General features: G+C 46.6%; 1 protein-coding gene across 9 annotated transcripts in view; it reads left to right on the top strand.

Moving 5' to 3' along the window:
- Positions 1-14,779, top strand: part of RBM44 (RNA binding motif protein 44) — a 1,911,902-nt gene extending 1,897,123 nt beyond the window's left edge. For all 9 annotated transcript variants that reach the window (XM_078681327.1, XM_078681325.1, XM_078681323.1 and 6 more), the window contains 2 exons: positions 1,150-1,294; positions 12,600-14,779. In XM_078681327.1, the coding sequence (XP_078537453.1) occupies positions 1,150-1,276 (127 nt within the window). In that variant the 3' untranslated portion in view covers positions 1,277-1,294; positions 12,600-14,779. The remainder of the gene's footprint in view (positions 1-1,149; positions 1,295-12,599) is intronic.
- Positions 14,780-22,119: the final 7,340 nt, after the last annotated feature.

The following is a 22,119-nucleotide window of genomic DNA, read 5'->3' as shown; positions in this document are numbered from 1 at the left end:
TAGTTGCGATGTTACAGCTTCTTGCTCTGGTACTGTTAGTGCTACATTGTTGCAACAATACTCCCTTCCACTATTGCCAGTTTCGACAGAAGGGCAGAGCAATGTGTTAAAATGCCTTACTTTAAGTGCTGATATCGAGACTACCGCTTTGACTGATCTGATAGACGAGCCAGCGATAGCTGCCAGTTGGGAGTCCACTGGGGGGGGGGGGGGGGGCATCTTTTTTAAAAAGAGATGAGCAATCGCCCAAGATAAGTACTATCCCACCTGATGAGGCTAATGTCTCCCCTGCTCCACCTTTACTACTACAGAGTGAACATTGTCCATTATTAGATGCATTGGAGGATTCATTTTTAATTCTACAACAAAACCCTTTAACTTTTCTGTAGATCTAGAACTCTATTATTAGCAGGCACGTTTATGAAATTGATTGTTGTTTTAAAGATGTTGATGCATTAGGAAGCTCCTTAACCCCTTCCGCGCTCATGACGAGCTGAGCTCGTCATGAGTTGTGCCGCTCGCACGCTCATGACGAGCTCAGCTCGTCATGTAACGCGGCTTTTTCAAAAACGCAGCGGGAAAACCACTTGCGCGCATGCGGTTAATGCAGGGACACATTGACTCATGAAATTGAGTTTTAACACCGGCTCCCATCCAGTCAATGTGGACGTTCTGGTTGAGGTAAAATTTTAGGATGTCTAAAATATCAGGGTTAACTCCCTCCCAACTCCCTCCCCTCCCCGCCCCCTCCCGTCATTACCCACACTCACCTCACCCACACTACCAAGAATAGCTTTAAGGAGAACTTGAAACGCTCTGTCGAATTATCACATTTCAACTCCATCATGACTAGTGTGAAGGTGGGTTGTTGTGCATTATATTTAGCTGCCAACCAAGATAAGTTTTACTGTTTTTATTAGATCAAAAGAGTTGTCCCTTTCTTATTGTAGAGGGGCTTGTGAAAATGTAATGCTTTTAGAAATGATTTGTAACTGCTGTTGAGTCAATGTGCAAACTATGTGAATTGTTGTATGTCGGGACCTGAAAATGCCACACCATTACTTTATTTGATGATTATATGTGAAACGTTGGATTCGTATCATAAAGAAAACTTTACTTAAAATGTAATATACATGCCTCCTTTTTTAGAAAGCAGATTGTGGAAGCGCTTGCTGAGGTGAGAGCAAACAACAATGGTTTTCTTACCGGCTTGCCTCTAGATGCCATTGTGGTCAAGGCTTCTTCAGTTCTGGCCCAGTCAGCGGCCGTGCCCTAGTTGAAGAAATAAAAGCAGGTGAGGCAATACATTTATTTAGTGTATTTTTCCCATATCTTGTCCTTTACCTTTATAAGGAAGGCATCTGCTTAATTTTGCGGTGGCAGGATTTGGTCATTGTTACCTGCTCAATGGATGTTAAGCATTGTTGCCACATTCTCTTCTCACATGCCATGATATTGCAAGTTATGTATGTACTACATGTTACTGTGGCCTCATTAGCTTGCCAGTTACATTATGTTTACTGTTTGTTGCTTGCTGATTTGTAAAATAATTTCTTGACGCTTTGACATCAACCAGTCTGCTTCTGTGATAATGATTTAGTACGTGACTTTCAGCATGGATGACTTTGCAGAAAGCCAAGAGGGTGGAGTTCCACTCCCTAGCAGTTATAGTGAAGGACCTATCATTGAATGCTGTTCAAGTCTTTGGGATAGCAAGAAGAGATTGGTGAGCAGAGTGAAGGGCTCTCTCGTTCCTGTGAGCATTTAAAAATCATAAGGGTATTCTGAAAAATCAAAACGGCCTTAAAGATGACTCAGCAGCATATCAGAAGCTGGTGTAGTGGAGGGGAGGGGGTGCAATGTAATAATACTTAGTAAGCCTGTTAATCAAATATATAGCTGCATTCTACACAGACTGATTCACCAGGTAGGTTGAATTGCTTTAATCCTGTCTAGGGTAGTCCAGTGCATTGACCACTCGAATATGGTGTTGCCATTAAATAAAAGGAAACCAATTTCTCAGGGTCTTTAACTGGAATAAGCATTGACTAGATAGTTTGCCAAATTGGGCATTAATAAATGGGTTGCTTACAGAAACTGTAAGAGTAGATGGAAGGATGGTTTGTGAAAGACCCATTGTTTTGGGGCTCAGGTCGTCCAAAACGGGACAAATTCTATGAGGTCAGCGGTAGTACCTCAGCCTTCAATAAAGTTGGCTGACATTTACCAATGTAGAAGTGAGAGGCAGTCCTCCAACTGGGAAGAATTATATATATACACCCACATGCATCATTGTTCCATTTTGCGATTCCTTAATTGCGAAAATTAAGGAATCGCAATTAAGGAATTGCAAAATGCAATTCATTAAGAAATTAGCAAAAAAAATTGCGATTTCTTAAAATTCCTTAATTGCGATTCTCTAATTGAGAATCGCAATTAAGGAATTTCTACACATTCATTCCTAAAGGCCCATAGGAATGAATGGGAGGGCATTCTCAATTTGCAATTCATCATTGTGAATTCGCAAATTGTGAATGCAATTTCAAGGGTGCAGGGGTGTCCAAAAGACACCCTGTTGCACCCCTGAAATTTTCTTTTGGATACATCTTACACACACACATGCCCCAAGGGCACGTGTGTGTGTAACATGTAACAAAGAAAAATGTTTAAAAGCATTTTTCTCGATTTTCGCTAATTACCATGAAGGTCAACTTCATGGTAATTTGCATTTCTAATTTGCAAATTCGCAATTTCTAAAAGTATGATGAATTGCATTTAAGGAATCTCAAATTGAGATTCCTTAAATGCATTCGCAATTTAAGAAATCGCAATTGTGCAATTTCTTAAATTGCGAATTTCTGAAAAAGGTTGGTGCATCCCAAATCAGGAAATTGCATTCGCAAACGGCCGGAAAATGCGATTCGCACCGTTTGCGAATGCAATTTACCTTGATGCATGTGGGCAATAGCCTTTTCTGAGGAATGTGCCAGCCCTAAGAACAGTTGTGTGCATACATGCATATAAAATCAAGCTCCATCATGATGAAGAAGCTTTGTTAACGGACACATGTAGTTATTAAATAGGAGGGTGACACAATGACCACTTTCGGTCATTGTGTCACCCTCCTCAATGGAGTACTTTGGGCTTGAAGCAAAACCCATCGGAGCCACAGATCGGTGTTCCAGACAAGAAAGTCATCAAAACCTTTTTTTTAAATCAGTTTATTAGATTCAAATTTGAACCATAAAAGACAATAATACATTAACTACAAAAAATAATAAATACGCTACACAATATAGTGTTGTAGATATACTTTTATCTTTAAGATCAATTAAAATCATAATTACTTAAAAGAGACAATATTTAAAAAAATATTTTTTTAAAGATTGATTTCCGATAACCACTTATGTACTAAATTGATACGTTTCCTACTAAATCTTGTATGCCAAATAGAATAAGCAACACAAAAAGAAATGAGGGGTATTTTCTTGTTGCAGATAAACGAGAGTAGGTTTGTATTGGTCATAATTGAGTGTTTCAGCACGGTATGATAGTGTTTTCTGGATACAGAATAGAAACTGCAAAAAAAAATGCCTGACGATTCCGCCACCTTGACACATGGAAAGCTTATTTTAAAACCATATAAAAGAATAGCAACTGGTTAATATACAATATTTAGACGACACCTTGGTAAAAAGAATTTATGTTGTACATTGGTAACCATGGAGATATAAGGCTGTATACCACGGTGTTAATTCATCAGATCTCGGATTAGTCACTTTTTTCTAATCTAAAACAAATTCCCTTGCTTCCAATTTGGCATCAATAAATTCTGCTTTGAACACCTTTTTATTGTTTTCCTGCTGAATTATAGGTTGTTTTCAATACCTAGGTCTCCCTATGCCGGGCCCCGGGGGAAGCACAGTCGCAGACCAGTCTTCCCCCGGGGTCATTCACGCGAGACCCAGGCTATCTAGGGGGAAAAGGAGAAGTTAGGGGGAGGTTATAAGTGCAGGGGAGGAAGGGAACTTCCTCTTCCTGCACTCAGCACCATCGGGAGGGTCTTTGCGAAAGGAGGGGGTTTTAGCAGCAGTGTGTAGGTGAGGGTTTGCTTTGGTGGACGGTTGTGGAGCGGAGGGCTAGGATCGGCATCGGAGGTCGCTGGCTGGCGACGCAGAAATTTTTCAGTGGTGCAAGGTTTTTCAGGAGTATGGCGGACGTCACCGCAGAGGAGGTCAGGGCGGCGCTTTTGATTTTGGCGAGGGCGGGCCGGGACGACCTGCTTCAGCCCGGCGTTCTTTCCCAAGCATGGATGGGTTGCGCCCAGACGCAGCGTGCGACCTCAGCTGGGATCGCGGCGGCGGTCTTGGCGTGCCAAGAAGACTCTTGGCTGCCGATTGAACAGGTGGCCGGGAGGGGAAGGGGCGTGGCCACCAAGGGCCGTGACGCGGGGCGGCAAGCGCAAGAGCATGCCTCCGCAAGTTTTCCCAGCTGGAGTGTCACCCGGGCAGAGTGAGGCCCTTACTGTGCAGGCCCCCATGGGGGAGCTGGAGCCAGAGGTGGTAGTTGGGGCTGTAGTTTCGGGGGGGGGGGAGAAACAGGCCTTGGCGACTGGGGGAGCCCGGGAGGGTCATGAGGCAGCCCAGGTAGATTTGGGGCAGCAGAAGGTCAAGGGGGTAGCAGGGAGGACAGTGCTGCAGGTTCCTGCGCCTGCGAGTGCAGAATTGGTAGGGGGCAATGGGAGGACGCTCCCATTGACCTATCTGTTGGGTCCAGGGCAAGCACCCCGGCCCCGGCTAGGAGTGTGAGAAGTGAGGCGCAGGCAGTGGGGTGGGGTGGGGCTGAGGCTGTAGGGTCTCAGGGGGCGTCGGGGGCCCGGCCTTTGGGGCTACCGATGACTGGATATTGCCTCCTGGAGTGGGGTTTCAGGGCTACTGCCCGCCCCCTCCCCATCGAGTTGGGGGCCAATGGCGTGGGAGGATAGGGTACGGGAGCAGAGGCTCCTGGCGCAACTAAATGAGGCGAGGTGGGCTGAACAAACTGTGGCCCGGGTGGGAGCTGTTTGGGGGCCTGAAGTGGAGGGGCCGCCCACCCCTACGTCTGAGGAGGAGCGGTTGGCAGAGCAGGAGGAGGCGGACAGGAGGGTGAAGAGTAAGAAGGTGAGCGGGGGGTTCTAAGGGGCAGCAGGCAGGTGTACGGACGGCCAGGAAGGCTTTGAGGCCCGATGGTGCTGGGGCCTACTCAGGCTGGAGCGACCTGGGGGGCGGGTGGAGCTTTAAGCCGGCTGGTGTCGGCAGAGGTCGGGAGGGCTGTAGTAAGTTTTGGAAGGGGGACGGGGGGGTGAGGAGTTGGGAAGGTGAGGGAGGGGGGGATCATGTCACAGAGGTCATGCATGCCGGTGTCTCGACCACCATACTCACACCGAGACTCAGCAACGAAACTAGGGACTCAGGACAGGATGTCAGGTGATCAGGCGAGAGAGGTGTGGGAACACAAGAGGTTTAGTATACTATCTTGGAATGTAAACGGGCTTGGAATTACAATTAAGAGAGGGCTAGTAACTGCGTACATAAAAAAGTTTGAGCCCGGAAATAATCCTGCTGCAGGAAACACACCTTAAGGGAACCCAATGTGCCTTCCTGGCTAGAGGCCAATACAGAGTCCTTGCACATGCAGGGTTTACTACAGGGTCTAGGGGGGTGGCCATACTCCTAAAGAAGAACCCTCCGTTTTGCATAGCTCAGATGTGGACAGATCCTCAGGGGACATATGTGGGAGTGAGGGGGATGTGGAGACGAAGGGAATACTCAATAGTTTCCTTGTATGCCCCCCCCCCCCCAAAGCTACAAGCTGCCACCCTCAGGGGGGTGGTGGACATATTGCTTGATACAGCAGATACCACACAAGTTCTCGGGGGAGATTTTAATGACGTGATGGAACCATTACTGGACAAGACAGGGGCTGGATTGAGGGACCAGACCCAGACCTTACTCTCCAAAACGATGACTAATATGGGACTGACAGATGTCTGGAGGTGGCTGCATCCCAGATTTAAGGCTTACTCCTTCTTCTCGGGTGCTAATAGGGTCTACTCGAGACTAGACTACATCTTCCTAGCTAGACAAGAATTGACGATACACGACGTAGCCTAATACAAAGCGAGAGGGATATCAGACCACTCCCCGCTCCTGGCACGAATAGGAGGAGGGGGGCGGGAGAAGGGGATCCTGGAGGTTGACGGCATGGGACCTACAAAATACAATCGTTTTGAAGGGTATACGTGCAGACATTAAGGTGTATATAGCAGAAAACGAAGGCACAGTTAGATCTAAGACTATCTTCTGGGAGGCCTTTCAGGCGGTTCTTAGGGACAGGGCACAGAACAGACTAGCCGAGGAGAGACGGAAGCTACAAAATGAAATTGGGGCACTGGAAGCACAAATACTAGAGTTAGAGAGGATGTATCAGGCCACAAGAGAGCCAGGGACACTTAAGAAGTTGACAGACATACAGCACCAATACCGAGAAGTAGTCACGGGAGAAGCTAAAACCCAGGCGCTGGCGACACTCCACCGCCTCTACGATGTGGGAGACAAATCTGGAAAGTTATTGGCATGGCTAAGCAGGAGGCAGCGGGCTGCTAGGTGGGTAGAGCATGTTAGACTCCCAGGGGACATTGGTAGGGTCAGACGCCCAGATTGCGGATGCATTTGCTACCCACTACGAGCAGTTTTATGGTGCGAGAGACCTAGGGACGCAGGAGGAAGCCCTGCATTATATGTCAGCTATCGAATTACCGGCCCTAACCTCAGACGCTCAGCGAGACCTAGAGGCTGACATTACGCCGGATGAAATTAAAATAGCACTGGCTAAGTTACGGGCAGGGAAATCACCGGGCCCGAATGGGTTTCCGGCAGAATTTTTCAAACGAACGGCCGACCTCCTGGCGTGTTCTCTCCTGGGACTCTTCGAGGAGGTGGTTCAGGAAGGGAGACTCCCACCAGACCTCTGTATGGCAACAATAATTCCCTTACATAAGGAGGGAAAACCAGCGGACAACTGCGCATCATACCGCCCCATCTCTCTTTTGAACATAGTAGTGAAATTATTGGCGACTATCCTGGCACCTACGCCTGCGGACGGTGATCCCCGAGTTAGTCCACCTAGACCAAACGGGCTTCCTCCCGGACAGGGCTACCAGATTATACCTCAGACGCACTCATAACTGGCTGCAAGAGGTGGGCAAGAGAGAGGAGCCACACTGGCTCCTGTCATTGGATGCCGAGAAGGCCTTCGATGCCGTCCATTGGCCATTCCTTGAGGGTGTTTTGAAGCGGTTTGGTTTTGGCCCCAAATTCCAAAAATGGATACACCTGCTATATCCGGAGCCTATAGTCAAAGTTAGGGTTAACGGGATCCTATCCCGTGACTTCCCAGTAGGACGCAGAACTAGACAGGGGTGTCCGCTGTCCCCCCTCCTTTTCGCGCTCACAATAGAGGTGTTGGCAAGCGCGGTTCGCCAAAATGAGAGCATTAAAGGGTTCAGTTTGGGTTCGACGGGCTCTGAGGAAGAAAAAATATCGCTCCATGTGGACGATGTCCTCCTATACATTACGCAACCAGAAGTCACGATTCCGGCACTGTTTGCAGAACTGGAACGGTATGGGGCTTACGCGGGGTATCAAATAAACTGGCGCAAGTCGGTCCTTTATGATCCCAGGGGGCTAGGACACTGGACGAATCTGCCAGACGACAATTGAGGGGTTTAAGTATCTCAGAGTCTACGTAACGCTGGATAAAAGCAAGTCATACGAACAAAATATAGAAAGGATCATACAAAACTTCATAGAAGATGCGAATCGGTGGCGGCAGCTTTCCCTTACCATATTAAGGCGAGCAGCCATGTTTAAAATGATAACGCTACCAAGATTCTTATATGCACTGCAAAACGAATACTATTCTTTGCCACGAAAAGTGTTCGGGAGAATAAATGCAGAGCTTCGAACCTTTCTTTGGCTTGGCAAACAACTGAGAATTGCGTTGTGCACCCTCCAACGCTATCAATATAGCGGGGGGATATCACTCCTCAATCTAGAGGCCTACTATTGGGCAGAACATCTAGCCCCTATAAACGACTGGCTTCACGCCCCCGCGGACCACCCAACGTATGCACTCGAACGGCACAATATGGCCGCCCTGCCCTGTATATATTACCTATACGGAGGGAAAAGGGGGGGCGAGGCTCCTCCCGGCCACTAGGCTTACCCTGGCGATATGGGGCAGAGCGACTAAATGCACCGGGTGGGAGAAGAAGCCTTCCCGCCAGACACCTCTTTGGCAATGTACGTGGCTGACAGAATTGCATAAACTCAAGGGGTTCCAGAGATGGGATGACATAGGGATTTCAACATTAGGAGACGTAATAGCGGGGTGGGGGGTACTGAAGCCCTTTCAGGCATTAAAGAAAGAATTTGGGCTGCATCCCACATAATATTTTAAGTATGCCCAGCTACGCCATGCGTGGAGAGCGGAAAAGATCCAGCTGGAAGCACCCCCCAGAATATGCTCCTCTCAAAGGCAGGTTGCTACAGGAACAGATCCCGGAGAGGGCAGTATCACTCACATATAGAACGCTGATGAATAATATGACTGATGATATGGGTAGCCTCAGGAGGAAGTGGGAGAGTGAAGTAGGGGAAATGGACAGCGTATACTGGGACACGGTATTAATGCACCCTAGGGAGGTAGCTATCAAGTCCAGGCTGCGACTCATCCAATATAATGTTATGCATAGGACATATTATGACAGGGTGCGGTTGCATAAAATGGGTAGGATTGGGGATACACGATGTCTGAGATGTGGCTGCACCGGAGGGGACTTCTACCATATCATCTGGTCCTGCCCTACGATCCAGAGCTATTGGGAGGAGGTGCTGGGTGAACTAGGAGAAGTGCTTGAGACCCCCCTGCCGCTAAGTTAGGCCCCCTTGGGTATGACGAATGATGTGGATCCCAACCGTTCCCTATTGGTATTTCTGGTTTTGGCCCTGGTTGTAGCGAAGAGAGATGTAGCCAGGTATTGGGGAGCGGAAACACCGCCAAAGCTGGAGGAATGGAGAAGAGGGCTGGACACCTATATGGCAGCTGAAAGGGTGACTTATAAGGCGAGGGGCTGCCCCAAAAAGTTTTGCAGAGTATGGGGCAAATGGAGAAGATTTCTTGGGCTGGAGGGGAGATTCTGAGACGGGACACAATAGAAAGAAGAAATGAGGGAACGAGGACACCACGTGAGGAAATATAAGAGATGTGAGGGATTGAATTGTCACAAAATTGTACAGTCAGTTTATGGGCTGCTTGAAATTTGTGGTATCCGTGCTGTGATGCTGGGTGGGTGGGGGATGGAGGGGATGGGAGTGGTGACCGAAAATGACATGATCGTAATGTTGGATTATAATAAAATGCAAATAAAAATACTTAAACAAAAAAAAAGATTGTCATTTCGAACATCGGGCTGGTGATGCGGAGTCAACATTTCCTGGCAGTCGCTGGATCCCTGAGGATTACAATAATACTGTCCCCTTGAATAGATTTAGTAGAGGGGCCAATCCAATACAAACCACAAGACGGGCCATCAAAATATTCTTATAGTCCTGTGCGTTAAAGTTAGAATGGTTGACCAACCAATGGCACGCCTTATTCTGGAGCTGATTAGCTGACTACTGATTGGAATCTGACAATGAGGGAACACCAGGCAGAACAACAACATATGGGCAGCAGGCAGGGTGTAGTCCCTAGCAGCTGACGAGACTGAGATGCAGACCGAGTCTCATGCACTGTAGGACAAGGGGGGACAGAGGAGCGAGTTGATTCTGTTGCACTAACTGGCACATTTCCTAGAAACAGACTAGAGGCAGATCTTGGAACGAAGAGACAGGGCCCAGTCCAGTCTCGTCCTGCTGTGGACAGGCGCAGACGGGCCCTGGCTTTGACCGTGCACACCCCCAGCTGCTGGAGTCCCCAGGCGCTTTTCTAGTGTCGGCAGTCAGGCCCCTGCTGTTTCGAGCAGGGTGAATGCTGGGGGACCGAGTCCCACCCCAGCAGGGCCTCCGTGAAGCTGCAGAGCAGGGAAGCGTTGCGGGCCTGACAAGTCCTCGAATGCAAAGCAATGATTCTGAACTGGGTGAGCTAATCACATATGGACTTTGGGAACTTGAGAGCGCTGCACTACAGACCCGGCTTGTATTGGAAGACAGCTGACTGTTGCTTCCCCACCTGCTAGCAAATGGACGGGATCAGGTTGTTAGTGCAGCAGGGTCAGTGACACCAGGGGTGTGTGGGGCCCATAATTACACCTTAATGTTGGCTTTCTTTTACTACCCAGACAGAGTCAGAGGAACCCAGTGCACCCTTACTTACGTCACTAGCACGAGTAGTCCACCACGTTGGTCATCCTCAGTGCATTTTGGTTCTTGTAGTTTGTCTTCCCTCTCAATCAGTTGCAGAAGTGAATTCTTGGAAAGGGCCTGTAGCCTCCGCTCCTTTTCCAGTTAACAGCGAGCTTTGGTCACTCACAAACTCCAAAACGATTCCCCTAAGCTAACGGCCAAACAAGCAAACACTCCTCCTTGGTGTAGCTGTTAGCGGTCCACTAATGAGCTATTTGCCAAGTCAGAGGTTTGAGGCCCTACATAAATGCAATCACAGTGCAACACAATTCTGACTTCATAAATGAGCCCTCTCCTTGTTTCAGCTTTCTAGGACCGCTGCCTAGCTGGCTTAATTTCCTTTAATTTCTTACATGTTTTTAAAGTAGCTTAGGGCAGCAACGTTAAAGTAATTTTCAATCAGTCAATCAACAGAATTTGTATAGCGCGCTACTCACCCATTAGGGTCTCAAGGTGCTGAGGGGAGGGGGGGGTCGCTACTGCTCGAACAGCCAGGTCTTGTGTTGTTTCCTGAAGGAGAGATGGTCCAGGGTCAGCTGTAGGTGGGTGGGGAGGGAGTTCCATGTCTTGGCTGCCAGGTAGGAGAAGGATCTTCCTCAGACGGTGGATTTGCGGATTTTTGGGACGGAGGCGAGGGCGAGGCTGGCGGAACGGAGCTGGCGGGTGGGTGTGTAGAATGTGAGTCGGCTGTTGAGGCGCTTCAGGCCCGTGTCGTGGAGAGCATTGTGTGCATGGGTGAGGAGTCTGAACGTGATCCTCTTGTTGACGGGGAGCCAGTGCAGGTCTTTCAGGTGGGCAGAGATGTGGCTGTGGCAAGGGATGTCCAGGATGAGTCGTGCTGAGGCGTTCTGAATGCACTGGAGTCTGGAGTGCGGCTGTGGTTCAGCGTATAGGGTGTTCCCGTTGTCCAGCCGGCTGGTGACGAGGGCCTGGGTGAACGTCTTCCTGGTTTCGGTGGGGATCCATCAGAAGATCTTTCAGAGCATGCGCAGGGTGTTGAAGCAGGATGACGAGATGGCGTTGACTTGCTTGGTCATCGTGAGGGAGGAGTCCAGGATGAAGCCCAGGTTGCGTGCGTAGTCGTTGGCTTGGGTGCGGTGCCCAGGGCAGGGGTCCACCAGGAGTCGTCCCAGGCGGAGGGATATGGTCCGAGGATGAGGACTTCCGTCTTGTCGGAGTTCAGTTTCAGACGGCTGATCTTCATCCATTCCGCGACGTCTTTCATTCCTTATTGGAGGTTGGTTTTGGCGGAGGCGGGGTTGTTGGTGAGGGAGAGGATCAGCTGGGTGTCGTCGGCGTAGGAATTGATGTTGAGGTTGTTTTGGCGTGCGATGGCTGCGAGAGGGCTCATGTAGACGTTGAAGAGGGTGGGGCTGAGTGAGGATCCTTGCGGAACGCCGCAGTTGACTTCGGTGGCCGAAGAGCGGAACAGGGGGAGGCGGACTCTATGGGTTCTTCCGTCGAGGAACGAGATGATCCACTCCAGGGCCGCTCCTTGGATTCCGGTGTTGCTGAGGCGCTGTATCAGGGTGCAGTGTGGCATACGGTGTCGAAGGCTGCTGAGAGGTCCAGGAGGATGAGGGCAGCAGTTTCTCCGTTGTCTAGCAGGGACCTGATGTCGTCGGTGGCTGCTATGAGGGCGGTCTCGGTGCTGTGGTTTGCTCAGAACCCGGACTGTGAGGGGTCGAGGGACCCGTTGGTCTCGTTTCATTTGGACGTTATGTTTAAAAGAAAAGGCATCAGAAATGTGGGATGTCTAGCCTTGAGTATGTTATAGGAAATTGGTATCCATTTAGTTAACATATGTACACCATGTATTGTATATATGCTAAAAGTATTTCTTGATGCCTAAATATAGGATTACAAGTAAATAACTTTGCCTTCTAAGGCTAAATTAACTTCGTCCGTTCCTACCAGTGTCTCAGTGTTGACAGTTGTCGTCAGATGCATATGGCTACATATTTTACAGTCCGTTGCCATTATTTTTCCATGCATATGAAAAAGAAAATTGAAAGACAAGTTGTAAATACTAGGGAGTTATAAGATATTTTGTGCCACCTTAGTTATCATTTTTATGAATTTCAAATGCATTTAATGTTAAAAAATAATTATGAGAGCTGGGTGGCAAATGGCTTTTTTTTCTTTCCTTCACAGCTGCTGTCAACGAGCAGAGAAGCTTTGGTTCACTTTTCTTTCCTCCTGCGCTGCTGGACTTGTGCCAGGTAGAATTCACCTGTGGGGACCTACGCATCGCTGGTCTTATGCTCCACCTTTAAACACAGACTGTTGGATGCTTTGAAATGAGATTGAGTTCGAGACAGGAAGGAGACGGACAGTTCCCTTCCTTAAGATCCTTTATTTTCTGATGGTTGATGCAAGAAATCCAAATCCATCTCTTTCCCAACGCTCTCAGGAGCTGGACGGTTACGTTTTCAGGGCTCAACATTCGATCCATCCCTTGTTGAATTGCATAAAAAGCACTTAAATACGATATGCAATTATGTTTTGTTCACTCCTTGTTTTCATGTTTGCACATTTTTTGAGTTGAGATTCCGGAGTATAGTCTCGAATATAGGAAGAGTTAATTATATGTTTTTGCAGCTTCTTTGCATCCCTAGTTGTTCATGCAGTGTTCACATGCAACCCAGATGTCCTACATTCATTAACTTGTGTACAGCTTTTTCCCCAACGCCTTCGTAAGCTAGGCAGGATAATTGGAACAGGAACTGCGGCTTTCTTTTTACCCTGGAGTCCCTTTGTCGTCCTTATTGTCCTTATTTTTTCAAACACTTAGAAGGACAAAAGTACCTCTTTAAAAATGTGAAATCTGCTCATGCTTTTAGCTGAGATTGTTGCCGAATATTAGTCCCTTATAAAAGGGTAGTGAGGAAAGGCCTGCATTTGGATGCAGAGCTAGTGAAAAAGACAGTATATTCTCCATCCTCAAAGAAAGGACCCAGGAAGATACAGCCCAGTGGAGAGAGCATCAAAGAAAACTCGAACTGGGTGGAATATTACGTAAAATAATGGTATATAGTGACAGCTAGTTGTGAGGCGGCACCCTAACACTTTCCATCCAGCTACCAAAGGAGCTGTGATGCATTCCAAGCATGCTAAGGTCCCTGCGCTCCCTTTTCTTGGTGCTTAAACTGGGTTGCCACGGTACTTCCTCAGTATGTGACCTGGTTTCTCTTCTGAACGCCTTAATGATTATAATCCACTACCCAACACTTGCTGGGCTTAAGATGGAGCTGAGGCCCCATTCCCCGTTTCTTGGAGCTTGCTCTGCTGTGGGTTTTCTCTGGCTTCTACCAGTGAATTCAACAAGGAAACAAGGCTACTGAGTGCTTCTTGGGCTATCTCTGGCCGTTCTTCATTGCTCCTGAGACTTAAAAGGGCGCTAGGCTCTGTGTTATTTGGCTTATTTTGGCATGAGACTAATCTCTTTCCTTCCAGGGCCTCTCTTGCACAAGGAGTAGGTTTTAGAAGCATTGGTATGTGAATACATTTCAAACTAATGTTAGGTTTGTATTGTAGGACCAGGTAAATCTCAGTACTGAGTTCATGGTTTGTTGTAAATATTTATTTAATTTAACATCACTGTTTTGTTCCCTGGTTGACTTTTATGGTCACTGCATTGCTTAATGCTTATGCTGCCCGTATTGTGTATTTAGTTTGACTTAACAATTCCCTCATACTAAGAACAAATTGTCAACCTCCCTTTGGGTGGCTGCAGTTTGATGCTTAGTTTTACCAGGTTGAGACAACCTCCACAGCCCAATTGTGAAATTTTACGTTTATTTAGTTCTTACTGTTTAGTTACGAACGTGCACATCTGATAATAGAGAGTTTTGATCTTGAAAGCAAATCTTTGAATGTATTTTGTTGATCATATACAAAATATCACAGCCTTTAACCTACAGAATACAGTGTTTAAAATCAAACAATGAGTCTGTAACCTTATCAGTGAGATGAGGTTGCAGGCAATAATATGATTTACAGATGAAGAATCCTGGAGCTGGTTCTTAAGCCACCTTTAGTTTTTCTCTCTGCTTTTCACCATTGCTGAATACGTCCCTGTTTCCATGTACCTAGCATTTGTAACTGTGCCTTGGTTGTCAGGCTTGAGATATGCTCATCACCACGCTGTGTCTTTGTAAACATGGTCACTTGTACTCTGCCCCAGATTCGATGTTTCAAAATGTTTTATTTTTTCAGTTGCTAATGAATATGCATTGACATCATCTGTATGTGAACTGCTATAAGAAAGTAATAAAGGTCACTTGAGCAAATTAGTAAAAGTTATTATGATGAATAAAAATGGATCTCTGAAATGTTAGATAGTATTTATTTACGACGATGAGCAGATGGTGGCCAGAATGGTGTGTGTATATTTGAAAGGTACAAGATAAAGAACATTGTTTAACGTAACAATGTGCTCAACCGCACTCCTTTGTGAGACGAGGGGTCTTCAAATGTAAATCAAAGTAAATTTAATTTAGTCCCGAAATAAATGTGCTCACATCCGAATGGATTAATTGTTTTTAATCTTCAGTAATGTTCAATCAGTTGAAACTGTTACATCACAAGTATTCAATAGCATGATTGATGTCTGAAGGATACAAAAATAATTCTATCGGACTATACTTAACAATAGCCCATATACATGTATTAGTGATAATAATTCAGTCGGCAATGGAGAAGGTTCAATCGTTTATTCAGAAAAGGCAAGCCCTGGCAGGGGAGCCTCAGTCTACACGACCCGCGGAGGTGTGCAGAGGAGACTGATTACATGTTCAAGACACAAGGCATATATACATTTCATGTGTTCAAGATGACACCCTACAAGGAAAGATACAATTTGTCAGTACGCCAAGAGGAATACCCATATAAGGCACAATTGATTGCTAGTAGCTTAGGCCTAAGCTATTCCGGGGGCAGGTCAGTGAGGTGCCTCCGTGTCTATCTGTAGCCCGGGGAGTACAGGAACGGACTCTGCTAGAATGTGCGCATCCCACAAGAAAGGCAGATGTGACCTTGGGTTTCCTTGAGCTACCAGCTAACAACTATAGTAAGCGGCCTGGCTACCGTCATATTTTCGAGCAGAGAAGGTGATCACGTGATTTCAGGGAAACCACACGAGCACATAGGGAAACGAAACACACTGGTTCTGGTTATATCAATAGGAACAGGCGAGTCAAAAGTAAATCTATGGTCACTACGAGGTTCATAATGTATTCGAACTATGCGATTATATAATTACGAGGTTACATTGATCCTAACAGACGGCCCTTTTGGCCTACTATAGCCAATACAATTTATTCTACAAAAATTCCTTCATCAATCTGCATGAGGTCTGATACTTCCTTCTGGATCATCTGCTTCTCGACCTTTACTTGTCGAGAAAAATTCAGGGCAGATGTCATTCTATTGGCGTAAAACGAACACCAAGCCAGGCCACATTGGAGACACAGGCAACACGTGAATATCACTCCAAAAGCTCCGGCCAGCACTGAATATTTTCCAACCCCAGGTGGCTAAAAGACCCCAAAAACAGCTGCTAAGGGACCAGGTACCGTTATCCACATGGGCTTCACTGGCTAATCGATGTAGTTTTTGTATAGCAAGATGAATGGTAGGGGCAGAATCTGGAATAAACACGCAGCAAGAGCTGCCGATCACACAACAAGCTCCTCCCCTATCTGCGAGGATGACGTCAAGAACCATCCGGTTCTGGAGCGAGACAAGCCTCGTCGCAGCAAGCTCTACAGTGATATTAGTTAAAATCCCAGTAATGGTCTGAACCACGTTTTCAACTATTCGGGACAGGCGTCGTATGCTGCGGCTATCAAATATAGGGCCCCAGAAAGGGACAAGGCCCTTACCAAAATCTTCGAATTGCTGTAGGGAAGTATCTGTTTGGTCAGTACTATCAGTATCATAGCTTCTAACATTTTGGCTAACCACTGCTTCTCTCTGGACTAACTGATGAGTTCGGTGATAGTCGGGCGGAGCAATGTACACAGGAGGGTAGAGGAATGAGAGATAGCAACTTCCGGCCCATCCCCGGGGAAGCCATGTATATGCATTCTCCCCACAAACGAAATATACATCAGGTGGGGTGATCATAGGTGGAGTACTATATATCTGTAAAGTGTAGGTGTAATTACATTTGCTCTTTCCTACCTTAACATGACCTCGTCCCTGTATACAAAAGGGGGAGGTAGTATTAATGATGGGCATCGGTAAGGCCTTGTCATTGGTAACATTTCTTTACTTAAAATGCTGGAAATACATAGTATCATTAAAAAGTTCAAAATCCTGCATTTCCTCCATTAGCCATGTAACATTCTTATAATCTGTATACACCTTCATACAGGCATTAGGGTCCAAAGATCCCTCTCCCCCATTTCCTGTTGCATCAAATCCTTGATGTTTTTCTATGTACTTCAAAATGGCTTCATAATCTTTTTCCGTATAAATTTTAGGTTCAGCTACATAATGGGAATACATTAAAGATAACAACTGGAACCAGGCTTCACAATTAGCTAAATAAGACATCGGTAAAGAGATAAACAGTTTGTGCTGATGCATGACGGAAGGGAGTAGCCCACACACCAAACAATTTGTTTTGTTTGTAGTACTGTGTGTCTGATGCAACATTTCAATAAAAGCATTTTTCATATACGTTTCTCTATGTCTGGCCTTGTGAGGGGGCAAAGAATAGAAGAGATGCTCTTCCGGGGCAACAGTAGTCCCTAACAATGTTGGTGCTGGGTGCTGAAATTCCAAATATACGTATATACACATCATAATGATCGTAATAATAACAATAAAAGCAACTAATGCCACCTTAACTCTGGTGGACCATCCGGAAAATAAATGCATAGTATCCACATATCGACGAGGGGCCAAAGGTCTTTCATCCTCCATTGCAAATCGAGCAAAGGGAAACATACTCTCTGTAAGTCCAGATATAACTCGGGCCCTCTCTATAAGTCCAGACAACTATCTTTGTATCCACAAAGCACGCACGCCACCAGAGGGGATCTTCTTCCCGTGTCCGTTCAAGAGCCTCACGGGCAGACTCTCTTCATTCGTAAGATGAACACGAAAAGTATCTCTTTTGTTGAAGACAACAACCGCGGCCCCCAACTCAGTCTTTCTTGCTGAACAGAGCTACTTAACACAATGTTCCAAGCTCTCAACGAGTTCAGTCCAGTGTCTCGCTCAGTACCCCAGTAGAACTATCTGATACTTTTCAAACTAAGTCTTTCCCTATTTTGCTCCACGCAGAACTGGGGTACCGCGTTGTTTTCGGGGCCGCAGGTCGTAATTACAACGGCCAGGTTGCTCCTGGTCAGAAAACAACTCCGCTTCAGGAACATCGGATGGGTTTGACCCCAATGATATATCAGAAACAACGGTCTCCGCCGTCCGAGCCGCCTCCTTGTCACCTGAAGGCAACGTTTCACTTGACTGCCCCTTCTCTCTGGTTTCAGAAAAGGGCACAAAGCTCTGTGGCGACTCTCCTTCCTGGCTAGGGATTCCTTCACGGTTTCGCAAATCAAAAGGTAAAGGAAGTGGAAGGCGCTTCAAATGGCCGTGGGTATACTCAGATGTGAGTCCCTTGCTCATTGCACCATCAGGATTGAAGCAAGCCGGGGTATACTCAAATGGGACGCATGAATCCAGTGTTTGTGCCCATGCACTTTCACAGCCGACCTTGTAGCCAGTATGATCTGGTAGGGGTCCGACCACTTCGGTTCAAGGCTTGATTTCCGTTGATAGTTCCTCACCAGGACCCACTGGCCGGGTTCCAACCGATGACCGGGACCCTCTGGTAGCGGCTGCAATGTCTCGGATACCTGTTGATGAATAGAACGCAGATCTTTAGTCAGAGTATACAAGTAGTCTGTCATTAAAGGATTATCAATATCTCTGAAGGATCTGGGCCTAGGGACTCCCCACACATTGGCGGGTCTACCAAAAATCACTTCATAAGGGGATAATCCCGTCCGTGTGTGAGGGGTGGTTCTTAAAGACAACAAAGCCAAGGGTAAGGCATCGGGCCATTTTAATCCTGTACTAGCACAGATCTTGGCCATCTTTAACTTCAATATGCCATTATATTTTTCAACTAGGCCTGACGACTGAGGATGCATTAAAGTGTGAGCCATTATCAGACCAGATAATTCGAGGCAAACAAAAGCGGGGAAAATACTCTTTAATCAAAGCTTTAGCAGTAGCCACTGCGGTGGCTTCCTTAGTGGGGTAGGCTTCAACCCATTTACTGAACGCACAAACCACCACTAGTACGTATTTTAAGTTATTCACTCGCTCCATCTGTATATAATCAATTTGAAGCACTTCAAAGGGCAAAGATGGGGGAGCAAAGTTTCCACTCAGGACCGTCTCTCTCCCTCCCAAATTGTAACGTAAACATACTGTGCAATATTTGACCACATGTACTGCTGTTTTAGAAATATTGGGATTACTCCAGACTGGATCCAACACTGCACAAATACCCTTCGCTCCTATGTGTGCTGGACCATGGGCCATGGTTACTACAGCATATACCAATGCATTGGGGAGTAACCAACGTTGTTTCTCAGTTCGATCTACCCAACATTAGTTTTTGTCCAATTGTCCCACTTCTTGTTCCCACTTTTGTATCTCATCTACAGTAGCTTCTTTCTGTAACTCTTTCACACTTTCAATGGTATTGTCAAACACAGATGTTTCTGTTGCCCACCGGGCCGAGGCACTAGGGACCATTGGAGTCATCTTAGTTTGTTCTGTTTCTTTAGCTACTGAGTCAGCATATGCATTTCCCTTACCTGTAGAATCAATGATTTTTTTTATGAGCGCTGCATTTAATAATGGCGATTTTATCTGGTAATGTCAAGGCGTGCAATAAGCGATCAATTAAAGGACCGTGTTGAATTTTCTGGCCATGTGTGGTAAAGAAACCCCTCTCCCTCCAGAGCCTCCCAAAGCTATGAGCAACGCCAAAGGCATATTGGCTGTCTGTGTAAACATTTACCTTCAGACCTTTACTAATCTCACAGGCTCGTAGCAGTGCTATTAGTTCAGCTGCCTGGGCTGAGTGATGTGAAATCCTAGCTGTTTCCACCACCGTTTTTAAGGTTGTAATGGCATATGCAGCTGTGGTCGTACCATCTGGTAACTTAAAGCAAGAACCATCCACATACAACTCTCCTTGAGGTTCTGGTAAGGGGGTGTCAGAAAGGTCTACACGACCTTTAGTTTCTTCTTCAGTTCTAAATATACAATCGTGAGCATCATTTGTTTCAGCATCGGAAGGGAGAGGTAATAATGTGGCTGGATTTAGCGTAGCACATCTTTTGATTGTAATGTGTGGTGCAAACAATGTTAATTCATATCCTGTCAAGCGAGCACTCGTAAGGTGCTGGGTCTTAGTTCTGTTTAACAAAATGTCTACCGAATGTGGTACCAAGACTGTAAGTTCCGTATTCAAAATAATACCCTCCGATTGCCGGAGGGCCACCGCTACTGCCGCGGTGGCCCTCACACAACTGGGGAGGGCTTGGGCAACCATGTCTAACACTGATGGAAAGAAAGCACAGGGTCTCTGTTTCCCACTGAAATCCTGTGTTAATACTGAAAGGGAACAACTGTCCACCTCGTGCACATAGAGTGAAAAAGGTTTTCGGTAATCCGGGGTACCCAAGACAGGTGCAGAACACAAAGCAGATTTCAAAGAGTCAAAGGCTTCTTGACATTCATCCGTCCAGGGTAAGGGTTCATGCACATCTTTGGTGGTCAAATACAACAAGGGTTTAGAGAGAAGTGAATAGTTAGGAATCCATTGGCGACAGTAAGAGGTTATGCCCAGAAAAGCACGAACATCTCGTTGAGTACGAGGTACAGACATGTTAGTAATTACAGATATTCGTTCTGATGTTAGTCTTCTCCCCGCTTTCGACAGTAAGTGGCCATGGTAGGTCACTTCCTGTCGACAATATTGAAATTTAGAGAGGGAGACTTTATTTCCATTATCAGCCAAATGATGTAACAATTTCACTGTTGCGTCTTTGCAACCGTCCTCCGTATCAGAGGCCACCAAGATATCATCCACGTATTGGATGATTGTGTTACCTGCAGGCAAAGTCAATTCATCCAGGACTGCTTTTAGAGCTTGGCTATAAATGCTGGGACTTTCCGTATAGCCTTGAGGTGCGCGCGTAAATCTAAAGCTTCGGCCTCCTAATGAGAATCCGAAGATATGTCTGCTATCAGGGTGGATTGGAATACTAAAGAAGGCGTTCTTTAAATCTATTACAGAAAAATATCGAGCCATAGGGGGAATCATCGCCAGGATAGTTATGTCTGGCACCACTGGGTACTGAGGGATGACTATTTTATTGACCGCTCGTAGATCAATCACAAAACGATAGGCAGTTTTATAATCTGGGGCACCATCAATCGGGGTCTTTTTTAAAATCGGTAAAATAGGACTATTGCAAACATCACCACCCCTCTGTCAATTAAATCACAAATGATGTGCAACAAGGCCTGTTCACCTTCTGGTGAAATTTTATACTGAGGAATGCGTGGCAGCTGCGCATTTGGTTTCAGTGTTATTGACACAGGAGCTATTTTCAACAGGCCGACAGTAGTGTCCCCTGTTGCCCACAGTGTCCGAGGAATGGTGGAGAATTCAGGAGGCAAAGTCTAATTTTTAGCAAAGTATTGGGCCTCTTTTACAGATGGTTTCTGCATGGTCAGATAGACACCATCAGGGGAGCAATAAATAAGAGCATGCAACTTTTTCAAAATGTCTAATCCTAAAAGGTTTTCACCACAATTAGAAGTTAGAAGGAAGGGGTGTGCATGGGGATAGTACCTATCGTAAAAGGCAAAGGTTTTGAAACGGGGCTCACTACCGGTATTCCAGAGAATCCAACAGATGCATTATTTTGGCCAGACAGAGCTGCCCCTGGGACCAGTGTACGAGCGACTGAACTACTCATCGCCCCAGTAACCACTAAAAACTTCCCCGGTGTACCCAACAGTTCTCCTTGTACATAGGGTCCCTCTTGGTCAACTGGTACTGTAATATGGCCCCCGCTCTGTCCGTGGCTGTCTCATGCATACTCCCGTTCGTCGTATCGGTCATCCTGGTAAGTCTCATTGTAGTATTGTCTATTCTGTGGGTCATCGAAATAATTCTTCCGAGAATCCCCACGTTGTGACTCATCTCTTCTCATGCTATTCCGATCTATGTTCCCTCGACCCCTACCTCGTCCTCTACTAGATCCATTTTTGGTCAGTAACAGAGGGCAATCTATTCCCCAATGGCCCTCCTCCTTAAATGTAAATTGATACTTGTATAGCGCACTACTCACCCGCAAGGGTCTCAAGGCGCTTGTACGAATACCGCTGTGGAACCCATCCTGGCTTTCCCTGTGAGGTGTCCACTCCTGGCTCCTGGGCACCCCCAAGGTGGAGGCCAGGCATCCTTAGCGTTGTGGGGGCCGTTGTGGAGATTAAGCAAGCTATTGCCCAGAGTTGCAGAGTGTGACTCCATGATTGGAATAGGCACCAAGGCGAGAATTATCAGGTCCGTGGAATTTTGAGCCCAAGACCCGCCGAGGCGGGGAATTGAACCCTGGTCCCGGGCTAGACC

Source organism: Lissotriton helveticus, chromosome 3_1 (genome assembly GCF_964261635.1).
Source record: "Lissotriton helveticus chromosome 3_1, aLisHel1.1, whole genome shotgun sequence".
NCBI lineage: Eukaryota > Metazoa > Chordata > Amphibia > Caudata > Salamandridae > Lissotriton > Lissotriton helveticus.
This window is presented reverse-complemented; position numbering and strand designations above follow the sequence as displayed.